Below are 16,735 nucleotides of genomic sequence, written 5' to 3'. Positions count from 1 at the left end.
CCCCCTTGACCTGTCCGTCCTCCCTGGACTGACCTATCCCCTCCCTACCTCCCCACCTACACTCACCTTTACTGGCTCCATCCCCGCCTCTTTGACCTGTCTGTCTCCTCTCCACCTATCTTCTCCTCTATCCATCTTCTATCCGCCTCCCCCTCTCTCCCTATTTATTTCAGAACCCCCTTCCCCTCCCCCATTTCTGAAGAAGGGTCTAGGCCTGAAACGTCAGCTTTCCTGCTCCTCTGATGCTGCTTGGCCTGCTGTGTTTATCCAGCTCTTTCCCTTGTTATCTCAGATTCTTCAGCATCTGCAGTTCCTACTATCTCAGAAATGATTTGTACTGGACAGGTTAGTGCCAAAATTGCTGTTTCTTCACGCTATTATGTTTTAATCTTTCCTGGAATCAGATAAATGGATTGCTTCGCAGCAAATGTCTTCCAGGATGAAGAAAGTTATCCATTGAATGAAAAGAGCAAAAACTGTTGAAGCTGTTATGTTTGATTTCAGAGTATAAATGGCTGACTATATTGTTATTCCCAGTTGACAAAATCCACAAGTTTAATTGTTACTATGCTGCATACTCATTACTTAATTCACGGAAGGGTTTTCTTTCTCCCTAAGATTAAACAACTCACGGTGACTCAGTGGGATAATTAACTGGTCCCTAATACACTCCCTTCTGAAGTAGTCATCATGAAACATACAAGTAAAGCCTAGGGGACTCCAACACATTCCAAAAAATTTGTGTTGCAATCTACGTCCCACTCTGGCCCTCACCACAACCTCTTTGTAAATAGTAAGGCCCTACATCTAGGCTTAAACCCAGTAACAGTAGGTAAGTTACAGGTACCCAATGAAATGCAGTACTTTCGGGAAATGGAAGAAAAATAGAAGGACAAAGAAAAAGATTTATTTTGTGTGCAACTGCTGAAATGTTTCCTGAAATACATCAATCTGTCTGGTGAGAATGTTTTATGGAAATCCATCAGGTCAGCATGGCTAAGAGCACAGTAAAGACAGTACACAACTGGCCAGCAACACACACAGAAAGGCATTAACGACAGTAATGTCCCTCTACCCTTTGGAGCAATACATTTAACTTTTGAAAACTCGCCGGAGAAAGCGAAGATGAAATTGGTCTCTGGCAGAAGTCCAAACTAATGGTGGCCCAATCTGCATCCCAAGTGATTTAAAAAAAACTTCCCCCTAATGTCATCAGGCAGCCCTTAATAAGACTAACTTCATTCAATTGAAAACATAAGTCAGGAATGTAATGGAATGCTCTTTACATGCCTGGGTAAATGTGGTTCCAACGACTTAAATGTACCATGTACCTCTTAAAGAGTAGGAGCGCTCTTGCAGGAGTAGCTATGGGTTGACAGGCTTCCTGTCATGCTGCAAGCCAATGGGAACCCATTCTGTGAAAGTGCACCTATGTTCGGAAGCAGGTTGTTTGAATAAAACCTTTGGCATAAGAATCAAAGCCTTCAGCACATATCACATGGTTTACTACAGATTTCTGCAACTTTAAATCATACCACCATACACTTTTAACTCTGTCCTGGCCAACAGAAATCTACTAACAATTAACTCTAAAGTTATTAGTGAATTATTTAAATATCACTGCAGGGTCCCTTTTGCTGCTAAATGCATAATACGGCCACATCTTCACTTTCCTGCTTTCACTTTCACTAATGTCCATTTTGAGAAGGAACTCTTCCGTCCTTATCTAGTCTGGCCTAGACTTGACTCCAGACCCACAGTAATGTGTTAACTGCCCTCTGAAATGACCTAGAATGCCAGACAGCTCAAAGGCTATTAGCAATGGTTAATAAATCTCCCCGTTTAATAAATCAAATTCTTCCTAACCCCGACCTCATCCCAAGAACAGCACCCCAACTCTCCTCCCCACCTCACTGTCCTGTCCGTCTTCTCTCCCACCTATTCACGCCTCCCACCTCACTGACCAATCCCCACCACTACCTACCTACACTCACCTTTACTAGGTTCATCCCCACCTCCTTGACCTGTCCGTCTTCTCTCCCACCTATCTGCTCCACTACCTACCTGCTATCACTGCGCCCCCCTCTCTATTTATTTCTGAGCTCCCTTCCCCCTCCCCATTTCTGAAGATAGGTCCCGACACAAAATGTCAGCTTTCCTGCTCCTCTGATGCTGCCTGGCCTGCTGTGTTCCTCCAGCTCCACACTGTGTTATCTCAGACTCCAGTGTCGGCAGTTCTTACTATCTCTGATTGAGTTAATAAATGTTGCCCTTGGAGAGAGACTGTGATGTTTGTCTTTTTAACTTTGCTTCTTGTTTTTCTGATCTATGGTTATACTGTATATAGCTGTAATGTAACCTTTTTTCTCTTCATTTCTCTATTCTGTCACTAAGGATTTACCTAGATACGCTGTACCTTAGATAGTGCCATGTGTTGGTGATATTGTTACAGTGCGATTAATCTGTAACTGAAGAAGATGTACCTAGATACCTTTGTACCTAAGACTGTGCTCTAAGTGGCAACTTAGAGCTTTTCACTGTAGTCGTTTGAATGCATGTGACAATAAAGCTAATCAATTTAATTCAGTTCAATTAAGTTGAAATAATATCCAAGGTTAACACTTCCAATACTTGAAACAATTTTATAAGATCAGCCCAAATATCTGCTTACCACATTGAGAACCTAAAGCTTCTCCACTGTTTCCTCTGAACTCAGTAAACAACTTGGCTACTTTAGCAAGCCAACAGAGAGGGCAGCTTTCCCCTCATTAAGGTAGAGTTTGCTCAGTAATGTACTATAGTGATTATAGGGAGTGTGGAAGTTACAGATCCAGCAATGGCTTTAGAGCTCAATGGAGAGGGGTGGGCAGATAAATTTCTTTTGCCTTTGGGGTTTTAGTAACCTCTGAAACTACTGGTGTTGCATCAGTGAGGTGGGGATTGGTATTGGAGCATAATTATTCTTCATCAAGTTGAGGCTGTGCATTCAAAAGAATGGTTCACACTCTTGTTCAAGGCAGGATTGCTCCCATTTTTTCACGTACAGGAGGTGGGTGCTGGTCTGTTGTGGGAGATGAGGATGTAAACTGTGCTCTTCAAGATGGCTTTATAATTGCAGCTGGAATAGCGGACGGGAACTGAGTGATGGACGATATCTAGACTGAGAGTGGAAAAGCTTTCTGGTGAGACAACAATTTTCAATGAGAAAGAAAATTGGGCAGAGTGTAAAAAGCAAATAGTCTGTTTGTCATCAGCCTATTTGCACTACAGCTGTTGATAGATTTCACCACTGATCCCCCTTTGCTTACTATAAGACAAACAGTCCCTGAACAAGAATTTTCAGTACAATATAAAGCAGGATACTATCGTGCTAGGATCTTTCCACTGGCTTCATCAGCTTTATGGTTAAGGCTGGTTTACTGAAGGCAGCATAGGAAATAATTGCCTGTGTTCTGAATACATTTTGCCAATTGTGTCCATGCTAGTAGCCTGAGGGTTTAATGAGATGAATTACTTATTACACATAATTGACCACAAAATGTACAAGCTCTTTGCCCCCAGTCATTATTGAATCATCTGTTGATTTAAGTCTGTTTTATTCAAGCAGTTATAGGGTTATTGAACAGTTTCACATTTCAGCTCGTGTCTGCATTTAAAGCGATATTTCATGAGGAGAAGCATATAGGCTTAGGCAATTCAGTTCACTCAGTCTAGGAAATACACAGGCTACAATGGAACATGAATACATATGCTCTACAACTGCATGGATTCAGAATCTCACTGATACCCTCTCTTTCAACAAAACAATGAGAAATATGACATATATCTGTTAAGGGTTATCAATGCCATCAGTGTTCAGTCTGCTGTGATGAGGGGAATACATAAATATGGGCATGGTATTTTGGAAGACTATAATCTCTCCAGTTGATATATTGTGTTAAATGAAGGATAACTGGTGTTCGGGGCTGTATTTTTTTGAATATCTTATCTTCCTCGACACATTAGTACAAGGTTAGTCTAGATTACATGTTCAAGTCTGTAATAAATCATAAGTTGGGAAATCTAACACGGGCTTTTAAAAGACATAATCTTTTTCATGACAATATCTACTTGGTAGATCTTTTATTTAATTTATACAACTCACAAATACATAACTTTTTTCAAAATCACAAAAAACATTGTTCTTGGCCCAATGGAAATGGCACCTCAACAATGGCAGATAATGACTCTCTGCTTCACTGTCACTGAAGACACTTCTTAGACTGGGAATGTTTATCTTTGAGTGCAGGAGATTGAGAGGTGTTTCAGATGTGAACTGCTTCCTTCTGGTGTGGAAATCAAAAGCTCAGACATCTGGGAGTGAATGAAATCAGGTAGTTTTTTGTATTGAAAGCAGAGTGAAAATCTGGTTGGCTTGTCTCCAAAGTTGGGACAATTGAACCTTTCAAGACTAGAGCCGATAGAATTTTGTTAGATAAAAGTAGCAAGGGTATACGGGTAAATCGAATCTGGGTAGAAATTGGGGTCGCAATTGGATTAAAAGGCAGAACAAGGGGGTGAATAGCCTACTCATGTCCCCAATATACCTACGTTCTTATGAGGCCACAGCTGTAATTTCATTGCTGGGGAGTCGATAGGCTCCTCAAATTCAGTGGAGAGCACAAATTGGGACCATAAGATATAGATTTTGGGAGCATCCTTACAGGTCTCCTCATCCAGACAATGACCAATAACGGGAGGGCAACAAAGGGAACTTTTCTCCTCTTCTTCCTCAGGAATCTAAGGAAATAAGGACTCTCACCAACTTTTATAAATGCACCATTAAAAGCATCCTATCTGGATGCATCATGGCTTGATATGGAAACTGCTCTGCCCAGGACTGTAAGAAAATACAGAGAGTTAAAAACACAGCCCAGACTATTACACAAGCCAACCTTCCATCCATTGACTCCATCTATACTTCCCGATGCCTCGGACAGGCAGCCAACATAATCAAAGACCCCTCCCAGACCGGTTGTAATCTCTTCTAACCTCTTCGGACAGGCAGAAGATACAAAAGCTTAAACACACATACCAACTGATTCAAGACCAGCTTCTTCCCCACTGTTATTACACTGCTGAAAGGACCTCTCAAATTTCAAATCTAATGTTGATCTTGCTTTTTGTGCATCTTCTTTGCAGCGTAACTTTCTATTCTTAACTCTGTTCAATCACAGCATGATGTTTGTATGTTATGATCTGCCCGTACTGCCCGAAAAACAGAACTTTTCATTGTACTTGGGTACATGTGACAGTAATAAATCAAATCAAATCAAATTTTCTGGATTCTGCAAACAGTTGATTGGGGTCAGCAGGGGAGGACCAGAGCTGGTGGAACTTTCAGCAACCTTTGTGTTTCTGTTTGGTTCAGTGTCTGTTGCTAGTGCTTCACTTAAATACTAATTGAAAGCTACTCATATTTGGGATAGTGTTTTCTACATGTAACCCACTGGTCTCCTGTCCTTTCAGAGTAATGCAGCTGAAGTCAGGCCACGAGGAGGAGTAATCTTAAATATAATAATGTTTTCAATGAAATGAAAGGACAACAAAACTTTACACTGCTCAGGTTTTTCAGAAGTGTTTCACAGCCGGTTAATTACTTGGGGAATCTGGTCACTGTTCTCCTGCAAAGCAAATGAAGCTGGAAAAATGATTGTGTGCTCAGTATGTTATTATGGGATATGTTTGAACACCAAAACTAGAAAATTGTTAAAATAATTCTTACATGGCTCATAAACTGTTATAAAACAAATAAGCATTTTGCATGCATTAAAAATTGCAGAGAGACACGTGAAGCACCAGATATTTGGATAACTTGAACCCAGTCACTTACAAATTGAAAGACAGTAGCAGCACTGAAATGGATCTTCATTTTAAAAAAAAAATTTGAAAAGTTATTTCTCCACTGGGTTGCGAAGACCCAACGTTTGCTCATAGAAGTAACACAGGTAGAAGAAACCATTTTCTTTGAGATGGCACCAAACACAAGTGAATTGATGTGCATTTTGAAATGATTTGTCTTATATTCTTGAATTTCATTAAAAAAAAATCACTTTAAGAAATATTCAGTTGTTATGGTTCAATTTCAAGCCTTGGTTTCCTAGACTGGATCCTGGAATCACAACATCAGTACCAATCTTTTGCACAGCACTAGTATGACCTTAAGGGCCCCGGATCTCCTAAATACCTGCATCATTGGTGGAATTGTGATGATGCCACTGCTGTTGTTTGGCCCCGAGGAGATGTTATCCCAAAGCTTAGGGATCGTTCTGGACAGTTGTGTGTTTTATGAGGCTTTCTGGGCATCTATCACATATCAGAGAAAGAACAGCAAACTTGGAAATTACTAATTAGCATTTCTTCATGAAGGATGATTTGTTGTTTGACGCTTCCCTCTCAGCCAAATGCCTTCAAATGCTACCACTTCATTCAGTGTCGCTGGTATGGCCAAGAAAATGGGAGGCAATGGCCTTGTGGTATTATCGCTAGAATATTAATCTAGTGATCCAGGTAATGTCCTGGAGACCTGGGCTTGAATCCTGTCATGTAGAATATGAATTCAATAAAAATTAAGTCTAATGATGACCAGGAAATCACTGTCAGAAAAACCCATCTAGTTCACTGATGACCCTTAGGGAAGAAAACTGCTGTTCTTATCTAGTCTGAGCTGCACATGACTCCAGACCCACAGCAATGCAGTTGCTCTGTGGGCAATTAGAGATGGGCAATAAATATGGCCTAGCCAGTGGAAGCCACCTAGCATGAATGAATATAAAAGGCAATAATTGCCATTGGGATTTTGGATTAGGCCCTCCTTTCGCTACATTTGTCCTTTAGATGGTGAACACAGGATTGGGAACATGGGGTGACCTGCTAGTTGAGTGGCAGACAACAAAAAGTAGGGATAAAATGGGTAGATAATAAAATTGGCAGGATATGAACAATGGGATCCCATAAACATCTGTGTTACGGCCTCAAGTATTCATGTTATTGATAAACGATTTGGATAATGACATTAAAAATCATATTTCCAAATGTGCTGATTACAGAAAGTTAGGCGGTATTATATACACTGTAGATGACAGCATGCAATTACAAGGGGATATTGATAAGGTAAGTGAATGGGCAAAACTGTAGCAGATGGAGTTCAATCTAAGCAAATGCGATGTTATTCATATCAGACTGAAAAAGGATGGATCAGGGTACTTTTGAGATTGTATGAAGTTAAATGCAATGGATTTCCAAAGAGATTTGGGGTTTCAGGTGCCTAGATCTTTGAAATGTCATAAACTGGTGCAGAAAATAATCAAGAAAGCTAATGGGTTGCTGGCCTTTACATCAAATGTACTGGAGTACAAGGATGCAGAAGTTATGCTGCAGTTAAACGAAACCACGGTTAGACCCCACTTAGAGTCCTATGAGCAGATCTGGGCATTATACCTTAGGAAGGGTATGTTGGCCTTAGAGGGAGTACAATGTAGGTTTACAAGAATGATACCTGAACATCAGGGGTTAAGTTATGAGGAGAGATTACACAAATTAAGCCTGTTTTCTCTAGAATTTAGAAGGTTAAGGGGTGATCTGATCATAGCCTTCACAATATTGACACGAAAATACAGTGTCAATAAAGATAAACTATTTCCACTGGTTGAAGATTCTAGAACTAGGGTGAAAAGTCTAAGAATTAGGGCCAGACCATTCAGGAACGATGTTGGTATGCACTTCTACACACAAAGGGTGTAGACATTTGGAACTCTCTTCCACACCTGCAGTGGATGCAGAATCAGTTGTTAATTTTAAATCTGAAATAGACACATTTTTGTTCAGCAAAGGTATTAAGGGATATGGGCCCAATGTAGGTACAGGGAGTTAGGCACAAATCAGCCATGATCTCAATGAATGGTGGAACCGGCTCAAGGGCTGAATGGTCTAGTCCTGTTCCTATATTCCAATGCTCTGCTTCTTTGACTGGTGCTTGTTTCCATCTTCCAAATTCTTGATACTGTGCATCCTGGAACTTCCTTTTCAGATCCTGGAATTGGGATTCAATATTCAGACAACTTTGGCCTGACCCTTTTTAAAATGCAGTCTGTAGAATTTTATCCTGCAGAATCAAGCCTTCTGGTACAGAAGGCTTAGTCTGGTGTTTATGCTCCAAATGAGCCCCCTCTGGCTTTATATCATTCAACCTTTGAACATATCTTGTGTGCCTTTCTTCTTCATGTACTTATTTAGGTTCTCCTTAAATGTAGCTACTGTATGCTATTCATCCCAAATATTTCTCACAGTAACCAGTTCCACAAGAGCTACTCTCAGAGTAAAGAATTTCTCTCAAACCCCTAACCAGATTTATTAATGACCAGGTTATATTTATGGTCCCTAGTTTTGGACTCCTCCCCCGTCCTCCTCCCCACAGTGTGTCTACCTTGCCAACCAAGTCACCTTTCAGTCTTCATTTTTCCTACAGGGAGCACCACAAAGTTGTTCAGTCTTGCCTTTCCACTCAATCATCTGACTTATTACCACTTTAATTTACTCTTATCCTTTGATATGAGGAAATCTTCACCTTCCTGGAAACAAAGTTGGGTTCACAAAGAGGCGTTTCTTAATGGATTCACAAAACGCAATGATAGAGATTAGACCTGTACTTCATTGAACGGTTAAAATCAAGCAAGCTGACTTTCTGGCCTATGACCATTCCATTCCTGCCTCACAGCCTTTATGGTGCCAGAACATGGTGACACTATACAACACTTTATTTAACAAAATACATGTGACAATAAATAAATCATATAAATCAAATATATTAACCTTCACTGACTTCCAAGTGATGCGAGAGTCTGGCTAGAGGTGAGAGGTGACGGATCTGTTGAGGTGTAAAAGTTATGGTTCAACAAAGTCATCAGCTCCGTGACTCCGTTTTTACTGGGACTCAGGGAGGCCCACCTCACAGCAATGGTGGCACCGGTATTGAGCAAGAGGCAGCAGAGTATCATCACAGAATCCCTACAATGCAGAAGCAGGCCATTCCGCCCATTGAGTCCACACCAACCCTTCGAAGAGCATCCCATGCAGACTCAGCCCCCACCCTATCCCTGGAACTCTGCATTTCCCATGGCTAATCCTCCTAGACTGCACATCCCTGGACATTATTGGCAATTTAACACAGCCAATCCATCTAATCTGCACATCGCTGGACACTATTGGCAATTTAGAACAGCCAATCTACCTAACCTGGACATTGTTGGACTGTGGGAGGTAACCAGACCATCCAGAGGAAAACCATGCAGACATGGAGAGATGTAAAAGCTCCACACAGATAGTTGCCTGAGGTTGGAATAGAACCTAGGTCTGTAGCGCTCTGAGGCAGCAGTGATAACCACTGAGCCATTGTGCCACCAGAAGCTTTTCATTTGTGAAAAATTCCTTGGGGACCCAAAGGAGCAGGAGTGCTGTTCGAGGAATTCTGGGGCTGATCCTGCCGTGATCTTTCCTTTCCCTCCCCCCAGCCAGTGTTGTTTCTGCAACCCCTCGCCCAGCCCATTCAGTGCAGCTTACCCCAGGGTGGTTTCTCTGTGTACTGTCAGTGGCATACCTTACCCTTACCAATTCCAGTCCCCACCTGCCAGTCCATTTCCATTCAGCTTCACGCAGGAATCGGTTGAACTTTCAGGATACCTGTCTGCCCTCAGGCAACTGCTGGGGAACTGGAAACTCATTTTAATATTCTAGTTTAATTTAAAAAAAAACCTTATGTTATCGGCCTCTTACATAAAACAGTATTAGTCTTTAATAATCTAATATTTCCCAATGTTTATTTCAGTGATTTTGTATATACTACGGACAAAATTAGATCATATATATAATATTTATGAATCCTAATTTAGTAACCAGTTTTAACTACTGGTACTAATAGTATTATGCTATTACTATTAATACTAATTACTTCAAAGATATTTTAACCTCAGAAAACAACAATTCAATACATGTTTTGTATATTTGCACAATTACTTGATTGAGAATAAAACTTCAAAATCTGCATTGCAACTTTTATTTTCTGCAGGGAATGACGCTCTCACTAATTTACCAGGTTACTGCAAAAGCAGATTTTTTCAAATGTACTCAGCACCTCCCAATTACTTCCCATCATTTCTCTCCCGCCCACCAATCTGTGTAAATGAAGGTTACCTGAGGTCGGCCAAGAATTTGGTGTGAAATGGCCAAGGCCTGCCAATGGCTGGCAGGCAATTCTCACCTGTGGTAAATGAGGATATTTATTCCTGCCAGGGGCTTGACAAGGCTTTCCACTGGGAACAGGCTGGATGTTAAAGAGAGTCTGAAGAGCAGCCTGTGCAGCTTGGAGTTTGGCCAGCTTCTTGCTGCGTCCTGAGCCTTCAAACATTCTCCCATCCACCCTTACTGCCATCACAAAGCTCTTGACATGCTTCTCGACAGTCTCCGAGATGCACACGTACCTCAGGCCCGGACGCAGCTCATTTAACATCTCGACTGGATTCTTCCTGCTCGCTGCTGGGAATGGAACCTTGTGCTTGTTTTGTTTGGCTTGGACCATTAAATCCAACGTGTGGCAGAGTAATCGCCCATGTCTGCAGCCGCTGTACAGCAATTCATTTTCAGCAGGGCTGCAGCAAGGCAAGCCATCACTCTGAGCCGAGGGCTCAAACTCCTTAAACAGTGTGTTGGGGAAGTCAGCCTGGTCAGATGTGAAATCCGCGCTGGGGTTGACGCAGTTCCCCAGGGTGAAGTGAGCCTGCGACGCGTTAGGGAACTGCACGAAAGACTGCAGGGCCATCTCAGCGGCCCTCATCTTTGCTTTCTTTTTGGTGGGTCCCGTACCTTCGAAGAGCAAACCATTCACCTCGACAGCAATAGCAAAAATGGGCGCATGCACGGGTCCCGTCTGGGAGACCATCTGATACTGTAACCCCGGCTTCAGCTCATTCAGCTGTACTAAGGCATTCTTTGGTGTCACCGACCAGGAGAGTTTCTTACACTTCAGCTGCACCTTAGGGTGCATGTGCCCGTTATTCCCTTCCTCCAGGGGTCTTTTCCTTTTCAGGCCAGGCGCTCCACCCGTAGCCACATCGGAACAACGGAAGATCTGGCGGTCACTAGCTGTTCGGGTGTGATCCTCCAGAGATAGATTTCCAACATTGCGGTTCTCCTTTACCTCTGCACTGCTGGTGCCTGTTAAAACACAAGGAGACGGTACAGTTACTGTGCAGTCAACGCAACCTCCTTTTTAACTGCACCCCTCTACACTCCTTCCATTTCTGGTGAAATGAAATCTTAGCTGATGGCTTCGCGGTTTCTGTCAAATGCCTTTATTTTTCATAAATTCATAGGTCCCCAATATTCTCCCCAGTTCAGTGCCACTCGTAACTGCAAAGTCAAAAGTCACAGGACACCAGGTTATAAGTCCAACAGATTTGTTTAAAATCACAAGCTTTCGGAGGCTGCTCTCGGAAAGCTTGTGATTTTAAATAAACCTATTGGACTATAACCTGGTGCCCTGTGACATTTGAATTTGACCACCACAGTGCCAACACTGGTACCTTCACATCACCAATAACTGCGTGCTCAGACTCCCTATCTTTTTTTCCTGAAGAAGGGTCCAAACCCAAAACATCAGCTTTCCTGCTCCTCTGATGCTGCCTGGCCTGCTGTGTTCACCCAGCTCTACACCTTGTTACCCCATCTTCAATAATCTGTTTGTGTGGAATTCTCTGCCACAGAAAGCAGTTGAGGCTTAAATATCAAATTTAAAAAAAAACTAAATTAAGTTAAATTTTTCAAGAAGGAGTTAGTTATAGTTCTTTGGGCTAAAGGGATTAAAGGATACAGGGAGAAAGTGGGAATAAGGTATTGAGTTGGATGATCAGCCATCATCATATTGAATGGTGGAGCAATCTCAAAGGGTTTCTTTTGCTCCTTGTTTCTATGTTTTGACTGCCTTATGTTTAGCTGAGTGCTAACCTGAACGATGAATGTTTATAGTAGACCTCTTCTTTCCTGTAAACAAAAAAAAATGAAAGAAGTGCAGATGCTGGCAATCAGAAACAAAAACAGAAATTGCTAGAAAAGTTCAGCAAGTCTGGCAGCATCTGTGGAGAAAAAGCAATGTTACCGTTGCAGATCCAATGACCTTTCTCCAGAACAATTCTGTTTTGAAGAAGGGTCACTGGACCCAAAACCTTAACTCTGACTTCTCTCCCCAGGTGTTGCCAGAGCTGCTGAGTTTTTCCAGCTATTTTTGATTTTGTTTCTGTCTCTTCTTTCCTGTGCTGTGATCTCACATGAGGTGGCTCATGTATTCTCCTATTTTTCAGAAACTGAAAATCTCTGAGACAAACTTTTTTATCTATTCGTTCATTTATGGGCGATAGTCCTTGTGGTTCAGTGAAGCCAAGGCTCTGGACTCAAGGAGAGGAGATGGTGGTGCCGCGGTATGACTACTCAATAGGTAATCCAGAGCCCCAGGTTACTGTTTTGGAGACTTGTGTTCAAATTTCACCTTGAAAGAGGGTGAAATTTGAAGGTGAAATTTGAATTTGTTTAAAAATAATCTTGAATTTCTATGGAAGGAAACACCTGGTCTGATCTACCTGTGGCTTCAGATGCACTGCAATGTGGTTGACTCTTAACTACCCTCTGCATAGCCAGATAAGCCACTCAGTTATATCAAGCCGGTACAAGATGAAAAGAAAGTAATGGAAGTGGATGGACCAACAAGCATCACTGAAAATGACAGCAGCAAATATAAACTCATTGACACTGTCAAGTCTTCCTTACCAACAACTGAGGGCTTGTGTCAAAACTGTGAGAGCTGTCTCACGCAGACCAGTCAAGCAACAGCCTGACACAGATCTACTCTCAAGGCTCTGAAGGAGGCCATTTGTCCTTACTGTCCGCATCAACTGGCTGAGCATTTTGACTTTTTCCACATAAATCTGTTCATTATTTCTGTTTAAATGATCATTTAATGCCCTCTTGAATGCTTCCATCACACGTCTGCCACATGGGGAGGCAGCGCATTCCAGATTCTAACCAGTCACTGGGTGGAAAAGGCTTTCTCATCTCGTGCTTGCTTCTTTTGTAAACAGGTTAAAACCATGCCCTCACATTTTGTGAGTGAGAACAGTTTCTCTCTACCAGACCCTTCATGATTATGAAAACTTCTTTCAAATCGGCCCCAAACTTTTATTCCTCAAGGAAAACAGCCCCAGCTCCTCTTTCTTTCCTCATAATTAAAGTTTCATGGCCCTGGAACTATTCTGGTAAACCATGCCAAAATTCATAAACCTCTTTAAGGATATGGGACAAGTGCAGGAAATTGCAATTAACGTGCTTTTAGTGGTAATTATATCAAGTGCAGACTCGATGGGCTGAAGGGCCTTTTCTGAGCTGTATGAATCTATGAATCTTTTGCACTCCCTCCAACATTCTTCATGAACTTTGGTGCCTGCAGAACTTTTCACAATATTCCAGTTGAGGATTAACTCATGTACTATTTGGTTCAGCATAACTTCTCTGTTCTTGTACTTATGCCACCATTATCATAGAATCCGTACATTATGGAAGCAGGACATTTGGCCTTTTGAGTCCACACCCCCCTCCGAAGAGCATCCCACCCATACCCACCCCATCCTTGTAACACTGCATTCCCAATGGCTAATCCACCTAGCCAGCACATCCCTGTACACTATAAGCAATTTAGCGTGGCCAATCGACCTAACCTGCACATCTTTGGACTGTGAAAAGAAACCGGAGCACCCAGAGAAAACCCACGCAGACACGGAGATTGTGCAAATTCCACACAGACAGTCACCCAAGGAAGGGGAATCAAACCTGGGTTCCTGGCAGAGTAGGGCAGCCGTGCTAACCACTGAGCCACCGTGCCACCCTGAAGTCTAGAATACTTTGCTTTATTAACAGTTCTGTCTACTGATCCTGCTACCTTTAATAACTTAGGCACAAGTCTCTCTGCTCCCACATACACTTTAGAATAGTACCCCTAATTTTATATTCATAGAATCCCTACAGTGTGGAAACAGGCCCTTCGGCCCAACAAGTCCACACCGACCCTCAGAGCATCCCACCCAGACCCATCCCCTATAGCTCACCTAATCTACACATCCCTGAACACTATGGGCAATTATGCATCGCCAATCCACCCAGCCTGCACGTCTTTGGACTGTGGGAGGAAACCGGAGCACCTGGAGGAAACCCACACAGATATGGGGAGAATGTGCAAACTCCACACAGACAGTTGCCCAGGGGTGGAATCGAACCTAGGTCCCTGGCGCTGTGAGGCAGCAGTGCTAACCATTGAGCCACTGTGCCACCCTTAAGTTCTGCACTGTGCTCACAAAACCTCCAAGTTTTGTGTCATCCACAATCTTTGAAATTGTCCCCTTTTCACCAAGGTCTAGATTAAATAAATATACCAGGAAAACAAGTGTCTCAAAACCAATTCCTGGGAAACTCTCCCACAAACCTTCCTTCAGTCTGAATAATACCAATTAACCATTACTATCTTTTTCTCATCACTCAGCCAATTTTGTATCCACGCTCCTACCGTTACTTTTGTTCCAAGACATGCCTATTTACTTTCATTGCTGGTGTACAAGGACACCCAGATCTCTTGGTACATCCCTATTTCCCGATATACCACCATTTAAATGATACTGTTTCTGTTTTGCATGTGGAAATGTATAACTTTACATTAATCCACACTATACTGCATTTACCATGTGTTTGCCCATAGGCGTACATTCAAATTTCCCAGATTACCATGAAGCCTCCTTGAATCCACCTCATAACACGCAATCCCATCCAATTTTGTTTGGTCAGCAAATTTGGGAATGTTGCATTTCATTCCCTTGTCTAAGTTGTTTATATATATTGTTGAGATAACTGCACAATGGATAGTATCCCATCACCAAGTCACCTTTTATTTACATGTGCACAACACACTAGCTGTAGTCAGCCAGCTCAGAATCAGTCCCAGAAATGAGGAGATTCTGATTTCCTCTTTATGCCTGTCACTCAGGGCGCCTTGATTGGCCCAGGTTAGCAACTTCAATCAAGGCTCTCATATTCAATAAAATCCACCTTGTTCCAATCACTACAATTGTGAAAAGCTGGGTCCCAACTACTGATCCCTGTGGTACACCACTAGTCACTCCCTGCTACTGGGAAAAATACCCATTTGTTCCCACTCTCGGTTTCTGGTCTGTCAACCAATTCTCAATCCATGCTACTACCTTACCGTAAGCCTACATGCTTTCATTTTGCCCACTAGCCTCTTAACTGGGACCTTATCAAAAGTCCTTATCCAAATATATACATCCGCTGATTCTCTCTTATCTATTCTACTAGTTACATCTTCAAAAAACTTCAGAAGATTCATTAAGCATGATTTCCCTTTCATAAACTTATGCTGACTTAGTCTAGTTCCATTACTCCTTTCTAAGTATTCTGTTATCACATCTTTTATAATAGAAACTAACATTTCCCCACTAGCGATGTTAACCCAACTAGTCTGTTTTTTTGGTTTTTTTTCTCTCCCTCCTTTTTTAAATAGTGGGGTTTCACTTGACGTTTGCTGCCAGTCTTTGTTCATAATCACTTTTTGAATCATGTTTGCTTTTTCACCTCCCTTCTAAACTTTCCGTGTTCAGTTTGATTCTCAATTTATTTGCTTCCTCCCACCTTTTGCACACCTTTTCTTCTTTAAGCATCTTTTATAACTCATCAGACATTGAAACAGCAGGCAAAATTTAGACAGCATACGGGCTTGGGCTGATAAGTATAAAGTCACATTCCTAAGCGCCATGGAAAATACCATCTTGAGAGAATCTAATCAATCCCTCAATATTGACATCCTGAGAGTTGCCATTGACAAGAAACTAGACTGGACCAGCCATACAAACAATATGCCTACAACGGCAGGTCAGAGGCTCAGAATTCTGCACAGAGTAACTCGCCTCTTGATGCCTTTCCACCACCAATGGTTATTTTTGCCTGGGTTAGAGCATTAGCTTGATTGGCATTACATATACCACCTTCAAAATTCACTTCCTTTGTCACTGAGGTAGAGTGGCAGCAGCGTGCACCACCTTCAAGCTGTACTGCAATACCTCATCAAGTCTCACTTTCACAGCATCATCCAAACTTACAACCTCCCCTACCGCAGAAGAGGCAGATGGATAGGAACACAATCCAATGCAACTTTCCCTCCAAGCTACACACCATCCTGACCTGGAACTTTTATCATCATTCTTTCACTGTTGCTTGGTCAAAAATTTGGAACTCCCTGTATAACAGTATTGTCGGGGTTACTACAACCTAAAGACTGTGATTGTTAAAGAACATAAAGATTTGTGAATTAAGAGCAGGAGTAAGCCATCCCTCCCATCCAGCCTGCTCCACTATTCAATAAAATCATGGCTGATCTGTTGGTGTTCCAAATTCTGTATTTCCATCTATCTATGATAACTTTTGATTCCCCTGTCTAAAAAGAATCTATTCACCTCTGCCTCAAAAATATTGTGCAATACTGTACAATACAATTCAATACAGCATAGGAACCGCCGTGTGGCCCACAAAGCCTGTGCTGATTCCTAGTCCTTATTTAGACCCATTACTTATTGCTCTATGCTGTTTCTATCCC

General features: G+C 42.0%; 1 protein-coding gene across 1 annotated transcript in view; it reads right to left on the bottom strand.

Moving 5' to 3' along the window:
• LOC109911783 (double-stranded RNA-specific editase B2-like) overlaps positions 1-16,735 on the bottom strand; it is an 80,766-nt gene that overhangs the window by 42,396 nt on the left and 21,635 nt on the right. Inside the window, exon 3 of the mRNA XM_048606217.1 lies at positions 10,295-11,277. Within this exon, the coding sequence (XP_048462174.1) occupies positions 10,295-11,277 (983 nt within the window). The remainder of the gene's footprint in view (positions 1-10,294; positions 11,278-16,735) is intronic.

The sequence above is a fragment of the Rhincodon typus genome, chromosome 2 (genome assembly GCF_021869965.1).
Source record: "Rhincodon typus isolate 14 chromosome 2, sRhiTyp1.1, whole genome shotgun sequence".
In the NCBI taxonomy this organism is placed as follows: domain Eukaryota; kingdom Metazoa; phylum Chordata; class Chondrichthyes; order Orectolobiformes; family Rhincodontidae; genus Rhincodon; species Rhincodon typus.
Note: the sequence above shows the minus strand (reverse complement) of the source record. Positions and strands in the feature narration are given on the sequence as shown.